This window comes from Buteo buteo, chromosome 4 (assembly GCF_964188355.1).
Source record: "Buteo buteo chromosome 4, bButBut1.hap1.1, whole genome shotgun sequence".
Taxonomy (NCBI): Eukaryota; Metazoa; Chordata; class Aves; order Accipitriformes; family Accipitridae; genus Buteo; species Buteo buteo.
Genome location: NC_134174.1, coordinates 2,624,211 through 2,650,125, shown reverse-complemented (window position 1 = coordinate 2,650,125; position 25,915 = coordinate 2,624,211). Strand labels below are relative to the sequence as shown.

Sequence of the window (25,915 nt, the reverse complement as noted above, 5' to 3'; positions counted from 1 at the left end):
TCTTTATCTGTAGACTTCCAAGACAGTAAGAATTATTGTTTAACTGTTACCCAAACTGTAAAACATTGACAACCTCATCTGATTTCTTCGGAAGGGATGGATCGTAGAGTATCCCTTAAACTTTGGATTTTGCCCAAGGCTGCAGTGTGTTCTTAAGAAGCTTCTGTTGAACAGATTTCTGGCGTTGTTTTTACTTGAGAAAAGGTTACAACATAAGTGAGTCCCGTAAATTGGCCACAATTCTAAACGTAGCCTTAGCTTTCACCAAGAGAAGCTTTAAGCCAAGCTTTGTTGTGTGCAGTTGATACCACAAGCCGTCTGTATTATTGTACCTTCAAAGGTGTTTTAAAGCGAGGAACTGGGAGGCTTAACAAGGCATGTGATATGGTGCAGAGCACCGTAGAAACAGGTGGCAGAAAATTTACTGTGGATTGCTGTTAAAATTGGAGCTTTGTTTGACCCCCCCCAAAGTGATTCAGCACTCCATTCAATTATACTTCACTAAAATGTTCATTTTCCTGATCAGATGAAAAATATTTAAATTTGATTGGCTTGCCTTTTTTTTTTTGTTGGTGTTTCCCACTGTCTTTAATGAGTGTTTTCATTTGAATAAGCTATGCTGAGTGAAGGCAGGTGAATTGCATGCTTAGAAGAAACCTGATCCAGAAGTAATGGAAGAATCTTCCTGGACTTCCAAGCTGCACTTGTGTATCATGTAATGCTCTTTTCTGCCTTTAAGCACAAATATTTGCATATGTCTGCTCTGATAGTGTGGAGCAGAGGAAGAGAGGCTCTACAGGGACACACAGAAGCTGAACACCTACAGCAGTGGTCAAAAGCAGCGGGGACTACAACACTCTTCTGTAAGAATTGTCTAGTGTGTTGCAGGTGCTAACTTAACATTTAAAATGCATATTTGCATTTTGCTCACAGTATCTGTTCTTTCACTTTTGTTTAATAAAAAAATCCACAGAAGCATAATGCCCACATACTGTTACTACAGTGTTCTTCCTGTGAAACAAATTCTCTAGTCAAGAAATTGATAATTAAGACTCTGTTTACTATCCATAGCTTAGCAGTAATAATACTTAACAGGGCTGGCCTTAGGGTAGGTAAAATAGGCAGGTAGTTATCCACCCAACCTAGCTGGAGGCATCAGAAAAAGCAAATTTGCAGAAATGAAACATTTATTATTCATTAACATTAACAGTTTTCTCTTAAAATTGACACTTAATCTAATTTTCTTGGCATTTTATTGGACAGGTGGGAAGCTAACAGTGGGCTGGCAAAAGAAATTACTCATCTGCCCTGGAAAACAGACTAAAGTCCTTGACAATGCAAACTGTGTGGGGAAATACGAGACTTCTCAGTGGAAACAGAAATTCTTGTTGAGTCTTGAATCTGATTCCTGCTGGAGCTGTAATTTTGAGGCTGATGCCTGTAAATGGATAGTCTTAAAGGTTGTTGTTAACTTACTTTTGCCACAATGCAAAATAAGAGGGTGAGGGGGGCAACTCAATGCAGGATTTGGTGGAAAAAACACTCTGTTGAAGGAAATGCAGCAACAGGGTGTTAGATGAAGCAGGAGTGGTGTGGATCACACCCTGAATTCAGGTTCAGAAGACCGAGAGCTTGTGTGTGGTATAGGGGCATTCAGCACATTGCAAAACAAAACAGCGCTGGACTGTGAGCATTTGGAGCTCAGAAATTAATGGATTTGTCTCTGACTGGCCTATTTTTGTTATTGGCCCTTGTAGAATAAAAGAGAGGGGGAAAATTGAGTTGTTTATCTGATGCTTCAGACCGAGGTACACTAGTAGGATGGTGTATGCTAAAACTAAATCTTTGCTGTCAAGCAGGAAAATAAATTTGAAAATGCCTTCATTCATGCATCCCTTTGAGAGGAAGATGAGTGGATTTCTTCAGGAACCCAAATTTTTCCACATTTGCTTTACATGTCTCTCTGTGTGAACAAAATACTGAGTCCCCTTGAAGCTTTGTTGTTCAGCAGCACATATCGTCAGCTTGAGCTTTTTGGCACTGTGGCTGCCTAAAGTACCTGCAATGATGCCTGTTGCTGGCTTTGCAAAGGGTTTTCCTACTGAGTGACACAGGATGCCCCAGAAAGGGCATTTCTTAGTAGCTGCCCTTGTGGCTATTCTCAGTTCGCACTAAGCTTGTTGATAGGAGGACTGAGCAGAGAAGTCTGTTGTGTGTTTCGTTCGCATCAGAGCTTATTTTGTAGTAATTTGTTGGTGCGGATAAGCTGTATGCATTTGTGGGAACATGAGTGTTACACAGAATAAAGATTAATCTGTGTGTGGTGTGCTTTCTGTAGTGGTAGGAGCTATGATGTTAAATCCTGTTCTGGAGCTGGAATGCATTTGAAGCGCAAAAATAGCATGTTACAAAGGGAGGTGAATTGCTTCATAGTTTTGCAGCTGATCAACTCTGTATAGCATTTCTGTACTCCTGTAGTTATCTGTTGTGCCACATGATGTGTAGTACAATGGTGTTTGTTTTCTTCTACTGTTGAATAGCTTAGTAAACATCATGTTCTTTCACTTCACAACAATGAAAGAAATTTATTAGCTTGTGAAGAAATTATGGCTTGTTTTCTGTCCTTTTACATCATCTGCCTGTTGTTTTTCTTGCATTGTTTGAATGGTAGAGAGTTTGCCTTTTTTTTTTTTTTCCCTTCCCTTCCTCTCGAAATTAATGCATCACACTGTAGGAGTAAATTTACAGAGGAGATGAGATTGTGTGGTAGTTCTGCTGTCCAGGCACCTGTGGATCTTGGATAGGTCTATGAAAAAACATTGATTTGTCAAAACACAAAGAAATAGCCAACACTAAGGCCGTAGTGTCAGAATAAATTGTTATGTAGTGCATGGTGTCTGCTGGTGTTGTTGCTTGGAACAGATTAATTACATTGGTTCTTAGAGAAAAGTTTTTTATGCCCACTTAATATGTTGTGTTTTCAAAATACTGTATGTATTTACTATGGTAAATAGTAGCTATAGTCTGTAGCATTTCCTGCTTTATAAGCATGAGACATTGTGTGACTTTCTCAAAGCTCCTTAGTGTTTTCTGTGAGAGAAGTGTTTCATTTTGCCGCTCAGAGGAAAACGCTGAGACTCTGAGGTCTGTGGAGAGAAAAAAGTTTTAACGACTCAAGTGGGTTTTCTAACTGCTTCCAGATACCATGTTAAGCATTTATAGGTAAGCAACCTTAAGTCAGAAATCTTACTTCCCAGTATTTTGAATTACTCTTTAGCTTCTGATGACTGTGGTCTGTTGAACTACTGTAAAGCAACCGGTGAGGGTAGATTCAAATGTACTTTTGGGTCCTAGTTGTGCCAACACATCTGACACACTTTGTTCTCTCATCTGTGGTGCTGAGGAAGGAGGACTCTTCTGGAGCTGTGGAGTTTGTTCAGTTTTCTAGAAAGGTACAGCTTCTTGCAGAAATGTTAGAGATGGCAATTATTTTGATCAATGTGAATACATTTTCTTATGTATTTACCTTTGGAAACTAGATATTCCTGTCTTTGATGTGAACTGTTGTAGCAAGCAGTTTAAGGCTTTAGGTGTCTTGTAGGATGACAGTGTTTCAGGACTCCTGTAAAAGTCTTTCCACCTACTCCCTGTGCTAGTTATTTGAGTTAGATGCTGGAAAGCAGAGATGAAAAATGCTTGAGATCTACAGATCAAATTCTACCCAAATGAATAGTCCCAATGGACTTTTTTTTTTTTTTTTTATTAATCTAATTCCAGTGTAAATTCACTGACCTCTGGGGGAAATAGCAAGATTTGGTTTTTTTCTTGTGCGAAATAGGCTGTACATCCCATGATTAAAAACATTTCAGGATTGTGTCTGATCATCTTCTTCTCTATCCTGTCTTCCATATGAGGAAGTGATTCCAGTGAATTAAGCATTTTGCATTTGTGTAATCTGTATTTTTAACTATGTAAAATCAAAAGTCAATGAGATTTGGCTCAATGAATTTCTGTTTTACTGTAGCATAAAAATGTCTCTTAACAGACTAACATCCAGTTGGAATTATTCTAATCCTTTTGAGCTCTTGCTAATGAGACAGTCATATGCAACCATCCAGCTGCCAAGTACAAATTACAGGTATCTTACAGGGGAGGTGGATTCTCATTTAGAAAAATGAAAATGAAAAAACAAGTGAACTGATCAGGGAACCCTACTGGAGATCCCCACTAAGTTCATAACCTGCATGCACTTGGTATCTAAATTGGCGTTCCTTCTGTTAGTCATATGTTTTGAATGCTTTTGTTTTTCAGGGAGTTTGTGCTGGTTTTCGCTGGGATAGACTTAGTTTTCTTCCTAGTAGGTAGTATGGGGCTGTGTTTTGGATTTGTGCTGGAAACAGGGTTGGTAACCCAGGGATGTTTTCGTTACTGCTGAGCAGTGCTTACCCAGAGCCAAGGGCTTTTCTGTTTCTCACCCCAACCGACCCAAGGGATATTCCAGACCATGGGACATCATCCTCAGCATATAGAGCTGGGGGAAGAAGAAGGAAGGAGGGGATGTTGGGAGCGATGGCGTTCATCTTCCCAAGTCACCGTTAGGTGTGCTGGAGCCCTGCTGTCCTGGAGAGGGCTGAACACCTGCCTGCCCATGGGAAGCGGGGAATGGATTCCTCGCTTTGCTTTGCTTGTGCACGCGGCTTTTGCTTTACCTATTAAACTGTTTTTATCTCAACCCACGAGTTTTCTCACTTCTACTCTTCCAATTCTCTCCCCCATCCTGAAGTGGGGGGAGTGAGCAAGCGGCTGTGTGGGGCTGAGTTGCCGGCTGGGGTTAAACCACAACAGAGTTCTAAAAAGCTAATGTATATTTATCATTGTTTCATAATCCTGTCCTGTTTTGTAATTCCCCCTTCAAAGTTCTTTCTGCAAAGTTCCTTTCCCAAACAATTTTGATCCTTTCTATTTGGCAAACAGTGTGTTGACTTTTCCTCTTCCTTGCCACACATTTTAATAGAACTGAAACAAGCAAAGATGCCCTTGGCTTACTTTTCTGCAGTGTTAGCAGGAAAATATATAATCTCAAGAATATTAAGTATTCCTTGCTTAGCTTTTTTTTGTGCAGAGCAAGAAAAAGAAGTGGCTCCAGTACCAAGGGGCTTAGGTAGGAAATTCAGTTGTACAAGGTAATGTTTCAGATTCAAAGTGACATCGCTCCTTTTTGTAGTTACAGATGCTGCTAGACTTCAAGGATTTAATGTTGTGTTTTTGAAAGAGGAAAATACAAGGTAATGAATTACTGGAGTAGAGAGAAGGTGGTGAGTTAGTTTTGGTTTAAGTAGGTAAAGTGAGGGCTCATCTGATTGATACAGTGACTTGAGAAGAACATGAGCAGAAGGGTCTTACTGGTGGCTGTAAGCAGTTGTAAGTACTTGTACTGCTTTTGAATGTGTTCTAGAAATTTGTATGTGACAGTCATGGTGGACAAAAATGTAAATTATTGTTGGGGAAAAGGTTTAATGTGTTTTTTAAAAAAAATCCAGAAGAGCCATTCTCAGTTTTATAGCACACTTGTTTCTGACATTTTGGCTTGAAACAGCTTCATTTCCTCTTATTTATATATTGCTATTCGCATCCGTTAAAGAATGAGTTTGCTTTTCTCTAAGAGCACTTTGATGGTTCTTCAGTACATGATTGTGGGACGGATCACACATGCACTTCTTTTCTGTTCTCCAGCCATTAATCCAGACTCCTATAATGACTGGAAATAACCATGTCCTAAAACCAAAACCTTATCATCTTAAACTTGCTGGTCTTTCAGTAAAATAAATGAAAAAGCAGTCTCTGATGTTGCTTTTCTCCATTTAGGTTTTGGGTTGTGATTTAAACTTTTATGCTATCCATAAAGAGATAATTTACAGGTATTTAAGGCAAACTCATGTGGGTGAAGGGGAAAAAAACCCTGTTAGGCTTAAATTCTTCGTTGTGTGGAATTATTTATCCCTTTTGGCATAGTGAGTGGTCCCTTTAATGTTTTAAACTAGAACAGACTAAAGGGCTGTAAATATAGGTAAATTTTCTGGTCAAAATATGAGTGTGATATTTTTCGTGAGGATTGTTTCCACAATATTTTCCCAAAACAGGTAATTAGAGACAGCAAGAGGTTCCCAATACAGGTGTTAATTCTGGGAAGATTTCCCAGCTGGTCTGTCTGATAGAGCCAGCTGGAAATCTTGGACCATGGCAATTGACTGAGCCTGAAAATTCTATTGAGTTGAAGTCTTACAGGTTAGGACCACAGGCTGGAATAATATGTAACAGTGTGTTAATTTGATCTTGCTTGGTCAGTATGTCCCTGGGATGTACAAAACAGTGTTCTGTGAAAGTCTGTAACTCTTCCCTTCTCTCCCCTCCTGCTGCCTGACAGCACAGTGGTTTCACCTGGAACTCTGCAAGAATGGATCCTAGTTGTCTTGTCTTCTTGCAAGTTTGGATGCTGAAACATCCTGGTAAGGTGAAGGGAAGGCCCCATGCTGGCACTTACTTTGTGTGTGTTTGTGTGTACATGCGCAGGAGTCGGGTAACATCACCTCCAGCACCTCCGAAACATTACTCGGCTTTAGGTAGTCTGCCTTACTGGAGCCTTCCGCAGGCAAGACCAAAGAAATGCTCTATTGAGGCAGATTAATGGTTCTTCCAGCCTGGTAGTTTGTCTCCAACAGTGGTAATACAAAATATTAGGGAGGGGGTGCACGCCTGGCCACTTGTTGTTGTCCAGTGCCTCTATATTTCCCTAGTGTCTACAGTTGTTGAGTTAGGGATGTTGGAGGATACATTCCAGCTAGTTTCTTTCAGTATTTGTTTTGACCTGTTGTCTGTGAATACATTTAAGTCCTTTTTCTGAACCCGCTGATGCTGTGAGCCTCAAATCCTGCAGCAAGGCTCAGGAGTTCACTACCTAAAGTGTAAGTGTGCTTTATCCTTTTTTAAATGGATCTCCTGTTAGTTTCAACAAGTGCCACGAGTTCTAGTAGTACATGATTTGGTGAAAAGCTGTTTTACATTTATGCTATTCATCTTGTTTCTGACTTCTGCAGACCTTACTCATATGTCCTTTCAGCCTTTTCTTTTCCAAACTGAAGAGTCTTGGCCTTAGTGTCTCTGCAGCAAACAGCTGCTTCATCCCCTCTGTTGTTTTAGTTGCCCTTCCAAGGGCAACAGAAGAGAGAGGAGACCAGAACTGTGCACATCACTCCCAAGTATGGGCATAGTAAGGTTTTATACAGCAGCAGAGTGATTCCTTTGTCTTGCTTTCATCTTGTTGGATTCTGGGTTACCGCTGCATATTAAGCTCATTTTTTCAGAGAACTGTAAGTGTAGAAAAAGACTTAATTAGCAACTACGTTCCCAGTGTGTGCTGCTAGGTTCCTGAAGCCAGGTTGAGTGGGCTGGAGCTTTGAGACAGCTGCATTCCTGTTACCTGTCTTTGTAATATGGGTTGGCAATATTTTCATGCTACTACTGGCTGTGTTGTGGGTTTAAAAGATGAGGTCTTTGGAGTTCAGACTGTGTGAGAAGGTGTGTAGTGCTCAGCGAGATAGTCTTTTTCCCCAATAAAGCATCTTGATTCTGCTGAAAGTGGCAGCAAATGTATATTATATATCTAAGCAGACAAATAGCAAAATGACAACTAAAATTGACACTTTCAGTTAGACATTATCATTATTTCATTTCAGTAGGAATAAGCTTGTGGTACCTCACAAAGGCTTCTGATTTCCAGCTATACTAGCTTTGTCCTTCTTTTGACATGTTTTGTGGTTTCAAAGGTACTGGTCCTGTTGTGACCTCTCTCAGGCTTCATAAACATCTATGTCTTGGCTGAGCAAATGTCAAGTGTTTTTAGTAAAAAAAAATTTTTCCTGTAGAGGGCAAGTTAAACTCAATTACAAGAACAAAAACAACTGGGCAGCACAGTTTGAATCTGCTGAAAAAATATGGATGTAACTGGAGTTGTTAGGGAGCCTAAGTTGGGCAGGAACTTGCTGGAGCATTAGAAAAGGCATGTGACATTCTCTGACAGTACAATGATGTAGTCTTAGCCTTGGAGAAAGATCTTTAGCTTTTGTAACAAACTACTGGCTTTGCAGATGGATTCAAGCCAAAGCTTGAACAGCTTTGGCAAATCAAGAATTCTGAAATTGAATTTTGTTTAATTAAAACTAAAAACTTTTCTAGGCTGTGATATAGGCCAATTTGGTTCCGCTTCTACATTGTCTGTAGCAGTCCACGATTCTCCTGCAATCTATAAGGCAGGTTAGAGAGAATCGATGTTTTCATTAACTACTGAGACAAGCAATACTGTTCAGCTTCAAACTCAAACAATATGTCAGTTCCTAAAAAGGATATACATTCGTGTCTGGTGTAACCATGCTGAAGAACATTCTTCTAACAAAAATAAACAGTTCTTCACAAAGAAAACATATTCATGTGCAAGAGCTCTTAATGGAGGAAGATTTACTGTCAAACACATTCTTGCACATGCTTTCTATTCATCTATTACAGCATGAACCCAAACTTCACCGCATCTCACAAGTACTGTAAATTTAATACTGTTGCATTAACTGTATGCTTAGCATTGTTTTCCAGCATTATCTTCATACATTACTTTGAAGTGTTTACATGACCTCTGCTAACAGCGTTGAGTGTTTCAGTAGTACTTAGTGCATGTAATTGCAATTTGCTTGTTTGAGGAACCAGTGCTGTGTATTCCCCAGGTGAGACAGAAACTGGGCCACAAGGACACGGATCTGCCTGCGCAGCCTATTCCACTGAAAAGCAGATATTTACATCAGGAGTCTATAGTAGCTAAGAGCTGTGTGTAGCTCACACTCTAGTGTCAAGACGCAGTCTGCAATGTCAGTGTGCTGCAAGCATGATGGGAGAGGTCTGTGGTAAAGCAGAGGCTGCAATCCAGAGTTCTTAATTCCAGGCTTGTTTTCTAACCAGTGTACTACTGTTCTTACTTTACAGGTCCTTTTTGCATGATATTAAAGTGTTTTGCATAGAGTACAAGTTAAGAAATACATTTTTTTTGTGAAAACGTGATTTAAGACACAACTAAGAATGTTTGGGAGTAGAATATTAATGTAATAACATTAGAAAGCATTCCTGTTTCTGTAGCTACCATGAAGCATGGAACTTGAAACACTACAAATAAATTTTATGTATCGGAAGAAGCTATGCTGTTAGTGGAATGAGAAAGGGGTTTTTCATCTCAGCGTGTTCTTTGTGCAAGAGGAGAGGTGCGCCTGCATCCCCTGTAAAATGTGCAGCTCTTGGTGCTTGGGAGTGGGGTGGAGAGTGTGAGGCACCCATGCTGATAGTCTGAGGCATAACAAAAGAATGTGGTATCTGTTACCCTTCTGCCACTGCCATCTGAAAGTGAAAAGGAGTGTTAAAACTGTGTAAAGTAAAATACATCACTTGGGTACTTTGTCTTCTTTCAGGGTTTTGTAGGATATATTTTTGGCTGTAATTCCTCTGTCCTCCTTGGTAATTGAGTAGGACAAGTGAGTGTGTGCTCCTGTCTTCCTCTTGTGCCGTGTTCCATGTGGTAGTACAGATCTGCTTGCTCATTTGAGTTTTCTTAGCTGCACTTTCTGGGATTGTGATCCCCAGTGAAATGGCTTTTTGTGTTTTTCTTATTTTTAAAGATGGGAGTCTTTGAGTAGGTGGTACAGCCTGTTGTTTTTCTTTGAAGGGAAGAAAGAGTAGCGAACTGGAAGTTTTGGGTATGTCTCTGTTGGCTTTCTGAGAGAGAGGGAGCATTTCTTTTATGTTTAAGTTCTTTTTTTGACATTTCTTTGGGAAGAGCTTTTGCACTTGAGTTCCTATTACTTTGCTAATGGTATTGGAGAATTCAGAAAAAGCTGTCAACTACTAACCCTTCTTGTGTCCTGCTTGTTAATGAAAATACTCTTAAATAAACCAGAGTGACTGGTTTGCGGTAGGTAGTGCATTTTTTTAGGCAAAGGCTTCCTGTCCTTATAGATAATTTCAAAATAACCCTATTTTGGTAATCTTTTTGTCCTTAGGACTTTATCTACCAGTGATGATGTTGAGGACCGAGAGACTGAGAAAGGCCGCCTGGAAGAAGCTTATGAGAAATGTGACCGGGATTTGGATGAGCTCATTGTCCAGCACTACACCGAGCTCACCACTGCGATCCGCACATACCAGAGCATCACAGAGCGCATCACCAACTCGCGCAACAAGATCAAACAGGTGAAGTCTAGCTTTGCATGTGTTTCTGTGTTTGCATCCGCTTGATAGCGTGTACTCTGTGTACAAATCTGTGCAACTCCTGTACCTTTTTCCTGCGTACTGTCCTTTCACTGGTAGTGTTGTAAGCTCCCATTTTAACCTTTTATTTCTCTCTCCCTTTTTCCAGCTACTTGTCATCATCCTGAACTGAACTAAAAAATGAATTGAGAAAGCACTGTACCGACTAATTCTGAACTAGGTCCGATTTTTCAAGTTGCTCTGTGGCATGGTTGGGAGCGGACCACCCAGTCCTAATACAGCGGTCCCACGCTATGTCTTACTAGCAGTGTGTTTTCCATAGGATCTCTCTGTTGTTTGAGAACACAAGTAATTAAAAAGCAAAATGAGAAGTGGATATATAGTGCAAAGCTTTCCGGTGCCCCCTGTTCATTTATTGCTTGGGCATGTTGCTATCAGGTTTTTGAAGTCTTAAGGGCTGCTAAGCTAACACCCTTCCATCTAATCTGTTCATGTTTTGATATGTTGGCCTTCAACCTCCTCCTAAATAGTCTGGGTGATTCATCAGCTTGCTTTTCGCTCAGAGAATATGAATTTTGGTGCTATTTCCAAATTCAGTTCTGTTGTGTGAATGTACATGAACTCTGTGCCCCCGTATCTTTCTGTATTTTGAGTGCTCACACTTCAGTAGCACGCCAGTAAATAACTCTGGCACTCTTTGTTGTGGACTTGTTCCATCTGCTCTCTCCCTGCAGCAATAGATTAGTTCTTTGGTCTCCTGTCCTATCTTTTACTTCCTGTGTAGTTTGCTATACCTAAACTTTGCAAGCTAGGCACCAAATTTATTCCATTTTATTTTCCTGGCTCTGTGGAGGTCTCATCCTAAAACCTTTCACAGCAGTGCTCTAGGAGCAGTAGGCTTTTACCCTTCTGGGACTACGTACTGACCCTTCTGGCTTTTAAAATTCATTTAGCATTTTCAAAGAAAATGAGGCCATTCTGATGCTTTCCAAGGGTAAGAGTTCATTCTAGGATTTATGTACAAAGCTCAGCACTTTGAAAGCAGAGATCAATTGCACTAAATTTGAAATAAACTGTAGCCAGTGGCCTATTTTCACGCAGTATACTAAGCTTTGCAGAGGTCAAACCAAACATATAGGGGTGTGACCTTTTGGTCCCACCTAGAAGAATGACTGTAAGGGTGAAGGACCTTTTGATATTTAAGTTTTCTTATTAGTTTTGGTCAATATGTATTGAAGTAGCTTTGACCTGATCTCATGGGAGGCCCCAGGTCTGGTTAGTCATCAATCTGTATTACACTATCAGCCTTTCTTTTGATGTTCCCCTCTTGAGGAAGGTGGATGAAGGCACAGGTGTTTACTTGCATTAGGAATCGTGGAAGTGATAGTCCAGATCCCTGTGTGCATCTACCTTTTGTAGTCAATTCTTGTATGAATTCCTGCTAGGAAAGGCTTGGTTTTGAATGTAGCTTTAGAGGCGTTACCACTATAAAACTGAATTATGAAGCAGAAACAATTGGGTCTACCAAAGGGTAGTTCTTCCTTAAAGATTTGCTATTCGCTCCTTTCCCTGCTCCCAAATGTAGATACAGTTGATCTTCTTTCTTGCAAGGACAGGAGTCGGAATGTCTTGTGAGATTCCTTCCAGCCCCATGATTGTTGTACTGACCTAATTTGGCTCTATGTAACAGCAGTCCACTGATGATGGTGTGCTAGGTCAGTGAAACATTTTAAATTAAGGTATTGAACAGGGATTAAGTCTGAAATGAACTCTATGCATTTTAGTTTCCCTCTGCTTTTGCAGCAAGTTATGACACTCTTACATTAGCTTTTCTCTTGGCTGAGGATTTTTCGATGTTGTTCCTTTCAGAAGGACGTTTTGGAGTGCAGTGTTACTCTATTGAAATCTTAGTCTCTTCTGACTCTGCATTGAGGCTGTTTTATGTAGCTATTGTTATTTGCTGTTTGTCTGTATTTTAGTCCATCTATGTGTTTCACTTCTATATTTTTTTTTTAACTGCCTTTAGATGGACAAGGTAGGAGAATGTGCAGCTGAAGTGGGATTTCTGGAGTGCTTTGAAGGCTCATTATTTAAAAATAAATTGAAGGGCCTACTTCTGAGAGTCTTTCTTCATGTGTAATTCAGTGAGAGTTCAGCCTGAGAAAAGGTTGGACCCTAAGTATTCATAACTTATCACAAAAACAAGAGTGGTGTGAAAGCAATGTGTGAAGCTGCGTTGCTAATTGCTTCCACATTTTAATATGTATTATTGATTTGCATTATGCAAGAAAAGCTAGGTTATATTGACCTTACTAGAAGATATTGGGAGAACCTGAAAGCAGGGAATGCAGGCTGTGCGTTTGATCAGAAGGAATGGAGAAGGAAACATCTTGATGTTTCCTGAATGGGGTAGAATAGTAGAGACTTTGCTACTTAGAGAGGATGGCATGAGGCTTGAAAACAAACGGAATAGCAAACACCAAGGTGTTTTTCTAGGTGATGTAATGGCCTTGATAAATAATGGAAATGCTGTATTGACCTGTAACTTAACTGCTATTTGTTCCAATGAAACCACATCTCGTACAAAAAAAATTTGTATTTCTCAAGATATTAGGAAAATGGTTGTACTCTTAGATAGTCATGTTTCAAGAAATTGACACCAAACTTGAAGAAAGGAGGAGACGTGCCAAAAGATTTAATAGGCAGATGGAAAATGTTTACAGTGGAAAAATTAGTAGTGGCTTATTTGCTTGCACTGAAAATTGGATTCTTGCTGTATGCCAAAATACTGAATTGATTTTTAGAAAACATGCAAATAAGTCTTTGGTCATGGTTAATAGGATGCTGTGTTTGTTCACATTATGATACTTAAGTTAAATTTTCACTAGTGGTACAAAACTTGTACTAAAACCCATTTCACTATGAAGGCAGTTCCAGTTTGTATGTACTATATGTTTCCCTTCAGCCAAGGGAATAACCAGAAATTTTAAGGAACTTTGGTTTGGTTATAGTCTTGTGATATTTTTGGAATTCCTAATAAAGTAAATTTGGAAAAGGGCTGATCTATGTTAGAAGTGCCAGTTACAGGGACAGATTTAATTAATCTTTTGACATGTTGCTTTTAGGTGAAGGAGAATCTGCTGTCATGCAAGATGCTGCTGCATTGCAAGCGGGATGAGTTGCGCAAGCTGTGGATTGAAGGAATTGAACACAAACATGTCCTGAATTTGCTGGATGAGATAGAGAACATCAAGCAAGTGCCTCAGAAGCTGGAACAGTGCATGGCCAGCAAGCACTACCTCAATGCAACAGACATGCTGGTAAGATACAGTACCTCGTGCTGGGCCAGTATCTACCAGAAACATGCTGGTCAGCTGTCTGATCACCTGCAGACAGATCTGCTGTCTGTGCTATTATTTGCTTGCTTTTTTTTTTTTTTTTTTTTTTTTATTGCTTAGTTTCTTTGGTCATTTGCTGCTTTCTTGTATGGGAATTTCTGTTTGGTTTTGTTTTGATCCTTCCTGACTGGACTTAGGGTTACAGTCTCTCATCCTGTTTGGTTAGCTCTTGTCTTTCAGAGATGTCTGTTTACGTGTCCTGACCCTGGTGATTTCTGTAACCATCTAGTTCTTTACCCATTTGATCTGCACATAGGATTTCCTTCTGCTTTGGCAACATGTATCATCTTCTTTCTTTATATCTTAACAATTATTTCAAAACAATATGTGTTATTGTGGTGGGTTAATTCTGGCTGAATGCCAGGTGCCCACCAAAGCCATTCTATCACTCCCCCCCCTCCTCAGCTGGACAGGGGAGAGAAAATGTAACAAAGGTCTTGTGGGTCGAGATAAGGACAGGAGAGATCACTCAACCAATTACCATCACGGGCAAAACAGACTCAACTTGGGGAAAACTAACTTAATTTATTGCCAGTCAACCAGAGTAGGGTAATGAGAAATAAAATCAAATCTCAAAACACATTCCCTCCACCCCTCCCGTCTTCCCAGGCACAGCTTCACTCCTGGATTGTCTACCTACCCCCACCCCAGCAGTGCAGGGGGACTGGGAATGGCGGTTACGGTCAGTTCATCACATGTTGTCTCTGCTGCTCCTTCCTCTTCAGGGCCAGGACTCATCACACTCTTCCCCTGCTCTGGCATGGGGTCCCTCCCACAGGAGACAGTCCTCCATGAACTTCTCCAATGTGGGTCCTTCCCATGGGCTGCAGTTCTTCACGAGCTGCTCCAGCGTGGGTCCCTTCCCTGGGCTGCAGTCCTTCAGGCACAGCCTGCTCCAGCGTGGGTCCCTTCCCTGGGGTCACAAGTCCTGCCAGAAAACCTGCTCCAGCGTGGGCTCCTCTCTCTACAGGGCCACAGGTCCTGCCAGGAGCCTGCTCCAGCGTGGGCTTCCCACAGGGTCCCAGCCTCCTTTGGGCATCCCCCTGCTCCAGTGTGGGGTCCTCTCTCCCCAGGCTGCAGGTGGAGATCTGCTCCCCCGTGGACCTCCCTGGGCTGCAGGGGGACAGCCTGCCTCACTGTGGTCTTCCCCACGGGCTGCAGGGGAATCTCTGCTCCGGCGCGTGGAGCATCTCCTCCCCTCCTTCTGCACTGACCTGGGGGTCTGCGGGGTTGTTTCTCTTACATGTTCTCACTCTTCTCTCTGGCTGCCGTTTCTGTACCTGCTGCAACTTTTTTCCCTTCTTAAATCTGTTCTCCCAGAGGCGCTACCACCATCACTGATGGTCTCGGCCTTGGCCAGCGGTGGGTCCGTCTTGGAGCCGTCTGGCCTTGGCTCTGTCGGACATGGGGGAAGCTTCCAGCAGCTTCTCACAGCAGCTTCTCACAGAAGCCCCCCCTGTAACCTCCCCACTACCAAAACCTTGCCACACAAACCCAATACAGTTACAGAAGAACTATCTTGTTTCTCTCCTATTTCATCTCCCAGAACACACTCACAACTTTGGCCATTATTCAGAGGGGAGACTGTCTTTCACCGTTTAGGTGTGTTTGCCTCTCATTGTCTTCCTTTACATCTTTTACCATGACTCTTGGTCCTTTCTACTTATTTCCAGCTCTTTTTTCATCTTTTTTCTCCTTCCCTTGAAGTGTTTTTCCTTTTCAGTTCCATCTCTTTTATAAGCATACCTTTCAATTCCAGTCTTGCGGTGGAGGTAGAAGTTGCCTGGCCTTCTTTAATAAGAGTCTTTTTCTGTCTTTGTTTCTAAACTTAACAAGCACACTTCCTCACCAGGCTCCAGTCCTTTCTTTCCTGGAACTGTTTTCTACCAGTAATTAAAAACTTTACAAGGGAGGTGATTTTTCACTTCTACTCAGTCCTGACATGTGGAGTGCTGAGTCCAGTATGAGAGAGAGAGGGAGTTACTGGACTGAGTCCAGTGAAGGATCACAAAGATGGTTAAGGCACAGGAGCATCTCACATGTAAGGCGAGGCTGAGAGAGCTGGGACTGCTTCACTTGGAGAAGAGAAACCTCAGGGAGATCCTTTCGATGGTTATAAATGTCTGATGGGAGGGTGCAAAGAAAACAGAGCCAGACTTTTCTCAGTGGTGCCCAGTGACAGGAGAAGAGGCAATGGACACATATGACTGAAACATAAGAAATTATGTCTGAACATAAGAAGATACTTTTTTACTGTAAGGGTGGTTGAACACTGGAACAGGTTGTCCAGAGAGGTGGTGGAGTCTCCATCCATGCAAATTTTCAAAACCAGGGTGGATGTGGTCCTGGGCAACTGGCTCTAGGTGACCGTGCTTGAGCAGGGGGGTGGATTAGATATTCTCTAGAGGTCCTTTCCGACCTTAAGCAGTCTGTGATTCAAAAATGAAGGCAAAAGAATTATGTCTGCTCATATTCCTCTTTGTGTTTGCCAGAGAACACCTTTAAGGAAGTCTTTTCATTGCCTTCCTTTGTTATTGTTTTTTTCAACTTTACTGTCCTTTGTATTTCTCTTAGCTGTAGCTCTTCACTTCTTTTTAATAAGTCGTTATTCAACAGGATAAAGAGCTGGAATCCTAGTATTGTCACCTCATATTCCTAGAGCCCAAACATGAACTTTAATTTCCTTCTTTCCGTTTTATCTCATTTTACCTTAAACACGACTGTCTAAAACTTACCTTGTTCCCGCTGAAACATTTTCAACAATTAGATGTCAGTCTTGTCATCCCTTTCTCTGACGGCATGTGTAACACTGTCTGGATTTTTGTTGTTGCAGTCACATCCTCTTGTCTGATTTCACTCTGCCGTCACCTTCCTCGTTTTTTTTCTGTTGCTTATGTTCTGTTTTCATATCACACTTGGTGAAATCATCTTCTATAATCTTGTCACAATTCCCCCTTTTTTCCTTTTTGAAAACCATCTTCCAGGAACCCTCACAATCTTATTCTCCTTAGAGTCTCACTGTCCTTCTAATATGAACTGTTGTCTTGTGTCTTTTCCCAGCATGTTGTAAGCCGTCTGGGATGGGTAATGCAGCTATTTCTGTTATGTAATGTAGAGTGGAATTTTTATGATACTTTATAAAATGTTATATAAAACCTATTAGAATTCCTGAAAACAGATCAGCAATGCAATGACTTGAGGCAGCATATATGTGAAGAGTGCCGTCAGGTTTTGCCAAAATGTTTGTCAAGTTTCTAACACAGGAAATTGGAGTATGGTGTTTGTCTGATATTTTCAATTATGGGAGATGAAAAAGTAGATGTAGATTAGGGGTAGCCAGTGGAGGGGGAAAATCACAGTATTCTCTGTTAACGTCAGTATCAATTGAAATGTTGGTGCTTTCTTTTACTGATGGACTTGCCAGTTTCCTTGGTGTGTGGTTTTTTTTTTTGTTGTTGTTTGTTTGTTTTGTTTTGTTTTGTTTTTTTTTAAATTAAAAAAAGTTATTTTCAGAAAGAAGTTCCAGAAAAGTAATTAATTTCCTATCTGGAATATAAGATAAGAAGTGTAAGAAGAAAATAACAATACTTAGGATTTATCATATAATATGCTTTAGAAATGGTTTGCAATATGTGTATTTGTGATATCTTATTGGTTTGCAATATATTGTGTATGCAGTTATTTCATATATACACTTATATACATACACATGTGTACACACACATACATGTGTGGATGTAGGTAATGCTGCCCAAGGCTATGAGATAGAGCCAATATTACACCTCACTGAAGTACGGACTTCTGTATTATACTGTGCTGTTATTTTGTTGTTTGGTTGTTTCTTGGTTTTGGTTTTTTTTTCCAGAATAGAGTATCTTTTCTAAGAAATCAAGTGATAATGATACAAAAAGCAGCTGTTAAAGTTGGTTGTTTTTTTTTTTTAAATATATCAAGAAATGCAAAGAAAACTCAAGTGAAAATTGAACACACTATTTCAGCTGTTCATTGACACTTGCAATTCTCATTTGAAGACAAGTGTACCTGTAAAAAATAAATAGTAACCTACCTGCATTTGGAGCTTTTTCATAGACAAAAATCGCTGTAGGCTCACTGGCTTTTGCCATCTTCTGTTAACGCTGCCTCTGCAAGGCTGTGATGTTGTAATCGCTCACTGGCTGCAGGATAATTCCTTTCTCCTTTTATATGATATGAATATTATGTAAAATAATTACTAAACCGTCAGGGATGCAGAGTGTATATAGATCTCTCTGTCCTTTTGTTTCATTCCTCAAGGTAAACAGATGCTCATGGCTTATAAAAAGCCCAAAGTGATCTGACAAGGAGCTTGTATCCCTCACATTGAAATTGGAGCACTGATTAATATTGTTGCCTGTAGCCTTGTGATATGTACAGTCAAAATTAGACCTTTGCAGTCATCGTGTTAGGTTGATGCAAGCATTCTAATGGCATAATTTCTGGTTGGCGCATCACATTTCTGCAGTCTGTTCTTTGTATTCCACTCACATTAATTGAAGTAATTTTGCCGCTGAAGCATGTTTCAAACCTCTGCATTTAAATTGAAATTTTAATTCCCTTATTGTTTGGAAAAGACGGCTGAAGATGGCTTGTTACAGGTTTCATTATCACTCAAAACTCTCCAGCTGGTTCTAATGCGCAATGACTGAGTAATGCTGGGAAGAATTGTTAATAAAAGAGTGGCAGCTTTTCCCAGTAGTATGAACACAATGCAAAGGTATTTTGTGACAGCTTACATTTGTATGAAGTTAAAAATTTTAAGTGGCAGCTCTTTTGTTTCTGATTCTGTATCCATCTAGAGTAGCACAGACGAGCTTCAGATATCATGTATTCATGTTCTGTGTTCCTCCAGCATCTTGATAACACACGCTCTGGTGAACAGAGCTGGTAGGATCAAGTTTGCTGTAATTGCACCTTACAGTTTGTTTTAAAAGAACCTAGTTCTAAGGTCCTTTGAATTGTGAAGCTTTGGAGAAATTAGGAGGGTCTGGAACAGATAGAATACATTTTAGGTGTTTTCAATTTCTGTATGTGATTTTTTTTAAAATATGAGTTTGTACCTTTTCTGTAAAGGATCTGTTTTTTCACACACTTCGTTGCTAAAGGTAACATTCACATTTATGTGGCAATTGCGTGCATGTACACGCATATGTGTGTATACTTTGCTTAATGTAAAACACAAAAAGGAGGCTCGGGGAGACCTTAACATGCTCTACAACTTCCTGAAAGGAGGGTGTAGTGAGGTGGGTGCCAGTCTCTCTTCCCAAGTAACAAGTGACAGGACAAGAGGGAATGGCCTGAAGTTGCACCAGGGCAAGTTTAGATTGGATATTAGGAAAAATTTCTTCACTGAAAGGGTTGTCAAGCATTGGAACAGGCTGCCCAGGGAAGTGGTGGAGTTGCCATGCTTGGAGGTATTTAAAAGATGTGTAGACGTGGCACGTAGGGACGTGGGTTAGTGGTGGACTTGGCAGTGTTAGGTTAACGGTTGGACTCGAAGGTCTTCAAGGTCTTTTCCAACCTAAATGATTCTATGATGAGGTGCTAAGAGGGGAATTCTGACACAGAAGGAGCTTCCTATGAAAAGGCAGTGGGCAGTCTCCAAAAGGGAGAGCAGCAGAGCTGGTGGCAGAGGCAAGCTGGGGTTGGGGCTATAGCTACCACTTGGCCTGGAAGCATGAGCCTGGATGCTGGAAGGCAGGAATCCAGCTTCTTCTGGAAGAGATGTTTTAGATGTGCTACACAAAACTATTGCCAAGCCAGAGCCTGAAGCAGAGGGCACGCAGCAGGATGGGCAGCAGTGGGCAAGGACAGAAGGATTCTTGCTGGGAGGAAGCAGTTCTGTGTCTGGTCTCCCGCAGCACTGGACTGGGTATTGAAGGGTGGTACGCTCTGCCTAGCAGTTTCTTAAGTATCGTAGAGGTCTGTGATGTTGATCTAATTGTTCTGGCTCCACTGTTGACCCATGAGGTACCCAGAGGGAGAAATTAATATTTTCCATTTGTTTAAATAATCTAAGAGATGAAATGCTAAAAACAGTTGAAGGAAGAAATGTTGTTGAATCAAGTAATTAAAGGTCATATCATAATACGATTAAATGAAAATTGCTTAGGCTACTTTCTTTGCATTTCCTGGCTTTTATGTGTCTAGCTTTGCAATTTTAATGAACTAATACCACTTTGTCAAAGTATATAGGGTTTTTTAAAAAAATCTTTTAATTCCAATAGACCATGAAGCTCTGTGTTTCACTCCAGCCGGCAGCTAAGCACCACACAGCTGCTCGCTCACTGCCCCCATGTCGGGATAGGGGAGAGAATTGGAAGGGCAAAAGTGAGAAAACTTGTGGGTTGAGATAAAGACAATTTAATAGGTAAAGCAAGAGCCACGTGCACAAGCAAAGCAAAGCGAGGAATCCATTCCCCGCTTCCCATGGGCAGGCAGGTGTTCAGCCCTCTCCAGGACAGCAGGGCTCCAGCACACCTAACGGTGACTTGGGAAGATGAACGCCATCGCTCCCAACATCCCCTCCTTCCTTCTTCTTCCCCCAGCTCTATATGCTGAGCATGACGTCCCATGGTCTGGACTATCCCTTGGGTCGGTTGGGGTGAGAAGCAGAAAAGCCCTTGGCTCTGGGTAAGCACTGCTCAGCAGTAACGAAAACATCCCTGGGTTATCAACGCTGTTTCCAGCACAAATCCAAAACACAGCCCCATGCCAACTACTATGAAGAAAATTAAGTTTATCCCAGCCAAAACCAGCACAACTTACTCTGAACTTGATTTATCAGTGCAGTACAGTTCCTTTGGGGTGGGATTGTGTCAGGTAACAAAACATCATGAAACTGCAGAAATATATCCGTAGGATAAGAGTGAGGATAACTGCTATTTCCAGTTGAATTTCTTTCTTGTTAGGAGGACGACAGGAAGGAAGTATGAAGATGGAAAGAAGGAAATATGGAGCCCTCTGACTAGTCTTCACTTAAGTTTAACTTCATACTTCCTTGTGTGACAGAGCTAGGAACTGATGTGTATATGTGTTTTACTCATGAGCACATCCTTCTCCTTTAGCCTCTGTGTCTTTGTCCCAAGAAATACAAAGCTGAAATGACAGTAATTTGTTTCTCAAGAAGTAGGCCAGGGAATGCTCCAACACCTACTTTTCTTTCTTTTTCAATGTTAAGGACTTCTATTTCAGTTTCTGTATGTCAGGGAAAGAATAATATATGTCTACTGCTCTGCTTTCTGAAGTGAATAATAATATCAGGCTTTTCTCAGACCGCTTTCTTACTGCAAATTTGCATTGTTGCCAGTTTGTTCAGTTTCTAGAGTCGAGCTAGTGGCTGTTACTGTTGTTGCATTCAATTAAATGTACTTGGCGTGGCATCCAGCTGTACAGGAGAGGAGATTGGTTTGCAGGTAAATTAGGTCATTTTCAATTGTGCTGATGCAGCAGAGTGAAAGCATACTGACTTCACCACTGGCATCCTTATGATGCATTAAATGTATTTTTGCTCAGCTCCATAGACTGTAAGATCTGTATTGAGTTATTTTTTCTGAAGATCATTACTTTGTTGTGAAATCTAACCTTTATGTCGGGAACATACCAATCTAAAGTGGAGATGCTGACCAGCTCCATTGTCCGCATGCCAAAGCATTTTACAAAAAAATGTTGGTTTTCCTTTTTTTTTTTTAACTGCACAGCTTTACAACACAACTGGGCTACTTAGTGGGTGAGAACATGGGCAGAAGTCAAAGACATTTTAGTAGGGGAAATGCTGTACAGAGATAATCATAAAGCTACTGAGGCTGTCGGAAGCGAGAGGTGGCATAGGAAAAGGAAATAGAGGAGAGACTAAGAATGGATACAGATATTTTGGAGAACAGTGTATGAGAACAGGAACCTCACTTGCTCTGGGAAGTGGGAGTCAAACAAGGAGCTTAAAATACTGAAAAGTTTCCTAAGGAGCAAAGAGAGGATATTGCTCTGCGTGTGTGTGCACATGCGCATATTTGGCCTCTTCTCTCTCATCCCATAATGAAAGTGTCCTACGTGATAAGTGTCCCCTACCTTTCTACACACTTCATGTTAATCCTCCTTGAAGGCATTTGGAGTGATTAATGTCTTCCCAGAAAACATTGGATGTTTGTAGCCCTGGGCACGGTTGGGAGTTTTAATATTTGTTACTTGCATGTAGCTGCTACCTGTGGCTTTCCTCAGTACAGTACGAGGAGAGTCTTTCAATTAAAAGTACCGTGTAGTGAGCAGACTTCTCAGACTTTAAGTAGTCTGGAATAATGAAATTAAAAAAAAAAAAAAAATTGCAACACAGTTCTTGGTATGCATTTTATTTACTATCTGCCTTTCAGCTGGAACAATGAAAATCAATAAAAACACTCTTTCATTTTGTTTCTGCATTTCTTATTGCAGAGCTGGGATTCAGGTACTGCTGTGGAACAGTTTTATATTTTGGAATTAATGCCATAAGTGGAAATAAGAGACTTCTGTTGGTTTGGGATTCTACAGACATGCTTTTATTACAAAATCTAAATTTTTGTCCTGCTTGAAATTCTCTTTCTTCTGAATTACAAAAATAGTAATATTTTCTCAGTACTTCTGGCCTTGAAGTCTTTCCTCTGCTAACATTGTGTCTTGTCATTGTTGACCTTATTGATTACAAAGCCTTTTAGAAAACAGCATTGAGAAGCTGACATCTCAAGGGTTGTATCTCATTTCAGATTACCTACTGAGGTGTATAAGTTTATACTTAAAGGAACTGTTTTGCTTTTGTTTTTAATGATTAGCAAACATCATGATTTCTGTATGGTTGAGGTATGGAAGAGAAGGCAGCAGCTTTGTTTTTATTAAGTTGATGTATGCATAGGATATGTTCTACTGATTCACACATAAATAAGCATGGAATTCATGAGCTTTCTTCTGTCTGCTGCTCATTCATTTAAAATACTGTACCTTTACTCAGGTGCTAGGGTTTATTAGTATTATTTGTCTGCCTTCAAGGAGCATTGTAAAGCTTAACTAATTAAGTTTGTTAGAGTACTTCTGAGTTCCTTATATGAGAAGCAGTCATGCTACATATTGTTAGAACATTTTTCACCTCTTTTCTGCATCTTTCTCTTTTTTTTTCTTTTTAAATTCTCTTTTCTGATTTTTTTTTTAGAGCGACTTGCTAGGCTAGGTTTAAAGATGTTAGAAAGTAGAGTGTTTCTTTCCCTTTGAAACATATTATCATTTTTTCTGTTATATACTTATCAGTAACTTTATCTCCTTCTTTTTATCCTGTAATTTCCATTATCTGAGGAAGACTATTGCATTAAACTGTTAGTGCCTAATACTGCTTCATTTGCATTGACTCGTGCTTGACCTCAGCCCCTCCGCTCTTAGTTAATGCATCAACAAGCGTTGATATCTCTCTAGAGTATTATCCTGTGGCTGTTAGCTCTACTAATAACAACCATTCATTTAAGCTGATGAAAGTTTATTAAATAAGAAAACATGCTGTAATGAAGGTGGAGTAGAGGTGTCTAGCATCTTTTTATGGTGAAAGTAAGCTGCAGTTAGACAATACACTGTCTTTAATGAACAGGAGTGGCATCTGTAACATGATGGTCTGTGCTTTTGGGAATGGGCATTTCTGAACATTAAATTTAATCCTTCCTTATTATAGTGTAGATGCAGTGATGAAAAGTTCTTTGCTTAAGGCAATTGCTCCTGCCATTTAATGATGCATCCTTCCTTGGGAGTACTCCGAACAGCTTGAGAGTTTTGTGGATTAGTTTATATTTGCTTCCTTTTTTAACTCATGAACCTGGTGTTATTACGTACCTTCAGGTTAGTATTTCTTTTGGTATTTATACTGTTGGTTATTTTTATTATTAAGGTATGCTGTGGACGTTTTTCTGTGAGACATTCACATTTTCATCACTTCATCTTTGAATACAGTTGTTGTTTTTCCAGTAATCACTGGTCTTTCTGTGAATTCTTTTTTAAACTCTGGATTGTACAGACATAATTCTGTCCATAGTAAAATATTGGAACAAACACCAAGAGAAATTGTTGAAGATAGATTGAGTTATGGGACAATATAAAATAAACTAGATAAATCTGATGGCATTTTAAAAAATGCAGCTTTAAAGCTAGTGAGTGGTGAGTGAGAAGGTGTAATAAATTTAGTTTTTAGTAAAGCATTTGCAACATTTGGGGTGAATTTAACCCAGAAGTACTCCACTGAAGTAAACTGATTTATGTCTGGTAAAGTTGGCATAATGCTACCAAGTAACCTTCAAAATTGTGTGGTAGAAGAAACATTTGTCATGTAGACTTAGAGGAAGACTTACGCTGAACAGCTCATAAATGAAGATGTATGGAGAGTGTGCCTGTTTAAGGAGGCGGCAATGGTTGTCTTATGCTACAGTTTAATATTAGCTCTTGTGAATTTATGAATTCTATAATAAAGAAAAGTTAGTAAATTAATAGCTGAGGACCTAATTGGAAGGACTTAGAGATTCCTTTAACAACAGAGATATGGGACATGGGGAGCATAAAAAATTTTAAATGCCATCTTGAAGACAGCAAGAGAATCAATTTGGGAAACTGCAAGTTTGCATTGAAAGGAAAATCATGCTGTTTTACTTTAATGCATTAGAACCTCATTGTTCTATACATCATTTATATAGAGAGAAGACCTTTGGGACAGAGATGGTCCTGAAAAAACATGCTTTTCTTAATGACTATTAAGACTAAATGAGGATGCATTAAATCAAGAGACAAAAAATTATGGAAATGAAAACTGGAAGGAAAAGCATTTCTTCTTATTTTTGCTGCCTTCACAATACCTACAACTGTATTGGTAGTCCGTGACAGTGCTCTAGTGAGATTTAATATAGATGTCTGTACAAGGTCAGACCAAAGGTGGTCTTAGGCCAATACTGTGTCTGATGCAGAGGGTGCTTAGAAGGGAGAGCGAGGACAGAGCAAGCAATAGCAGTCCTTTCCCAAAACGCTCTGTGAACTTCCAGCACTTGGTAATATGCAGCTTTTGACGGAAAAACTGATGTCTTCTGTGTCTAATAGCACTCTATAGATGTTTCTTCCTTGAATTTGTGCCTGTCACTTTTTGCACCAATTTAAACTTTTGGCTTCAACATTGTCCTTTGGCAGTGACTTCTGTAGCTGACCTGTCTGATGTGTTTCTTGTGGATAATACTGAATCTTTGATTTGCTAATTTCATCTGATTGCCCAGAAGCTACTGAGGGTTCAAGGCACACAACTATCACAGGTACTGGGGCAATACATGTCTCATGTCCATCGAGTTGTCACTGTAATGGAAAAGGTCTCAGGCAATTCTCTGATGCCGATAGATACTCTGACTTTCCTATTTCAGGGGAGTCATTTGACCATCCTGTAGTTGAAATTGCTCATGTTTTGTGTTAATGTCCAAGTGAGCAGTTGGATAATCCTTTTTCGTGATTTTTAACCACTCTGTTCCTTTAGCACTGCTTTCGGTTTCAGCACTTTATTACTAGAAAGACATTGATGAATTACAGCGAGTGGAGGAGGAAGTAGAATGATTGATGAGTGACAGGACTAAGGCAAATTTTGAAAGAATTAAATTTATGTAGCTGGAGTAAAGGACAGCAAGTGAGGAACATAATTTTATAAATATTTTAAAGTTTGTAGAGGAAAACAGTAAATTAGACTGGGTCCTTGCCATTTAAACACTTAAGAAAACTAAAGGACATTTGCGCTTTGTGTTAATGTGTTTATAACAGGTTTGTTTTGACGTTTTCATAAAGCGGGAGCAGTAGTCTTATCAGCAAGAGATAGAAAAGTAACTTTTGTAAAATATAACTTAATTAAGGCAGTACTATAGGGGTAGGGAAACAGCTGTGTCATCTAATAGACCTCCTCCATACTTGTAACTGATAACATTGAAATTTCCTTTTAGGGGGAAAAAAAAGAGAAAAAAAAAAGGTAAGTCTAGATGGGATGATTGATTTAGAAAGCAAAATTGTGGAGTTCAGCTTGCTGGAATTTGATTCTCTGGAAAACACTCTTCTGCTCTGTTAAGGCATTAAAAAAGAATTGTGTTACTCCTTAGCCTTTATATACACTTTCTTACTGTTCGGCTCTCTGCCATACGCCGGCTGCTTGTTGCCTTCTTTTG

The 25,915-nt window shown here is 40.1% G+C and overlaps 1 protein-coding gene across 1 annotated transcript in view; it reads left to right on the top strand.

Moving 5' to 3' along the window:
* Positions 1–25,915, top strand: part of EXOC4 (exocyst complex component 4) — a 404,410-nt gene that overhangs the window by 9,106 nt on the left and 369,389 nt on the right. Inside the window, exons 2-3 of the mRNA XM_075024592.1 lie at positions 10,092–10,281; positions 13,425–13,619. Coding sequence (XP_074880693.1) covers positions 10,092–10,281; positions 13,425–13,619 — 385 coding nt within the window. The remainder of the gene's footprint in view (positions 1–10,091; positions 10,282–13,424; positions 13,620–25,915) is intronic.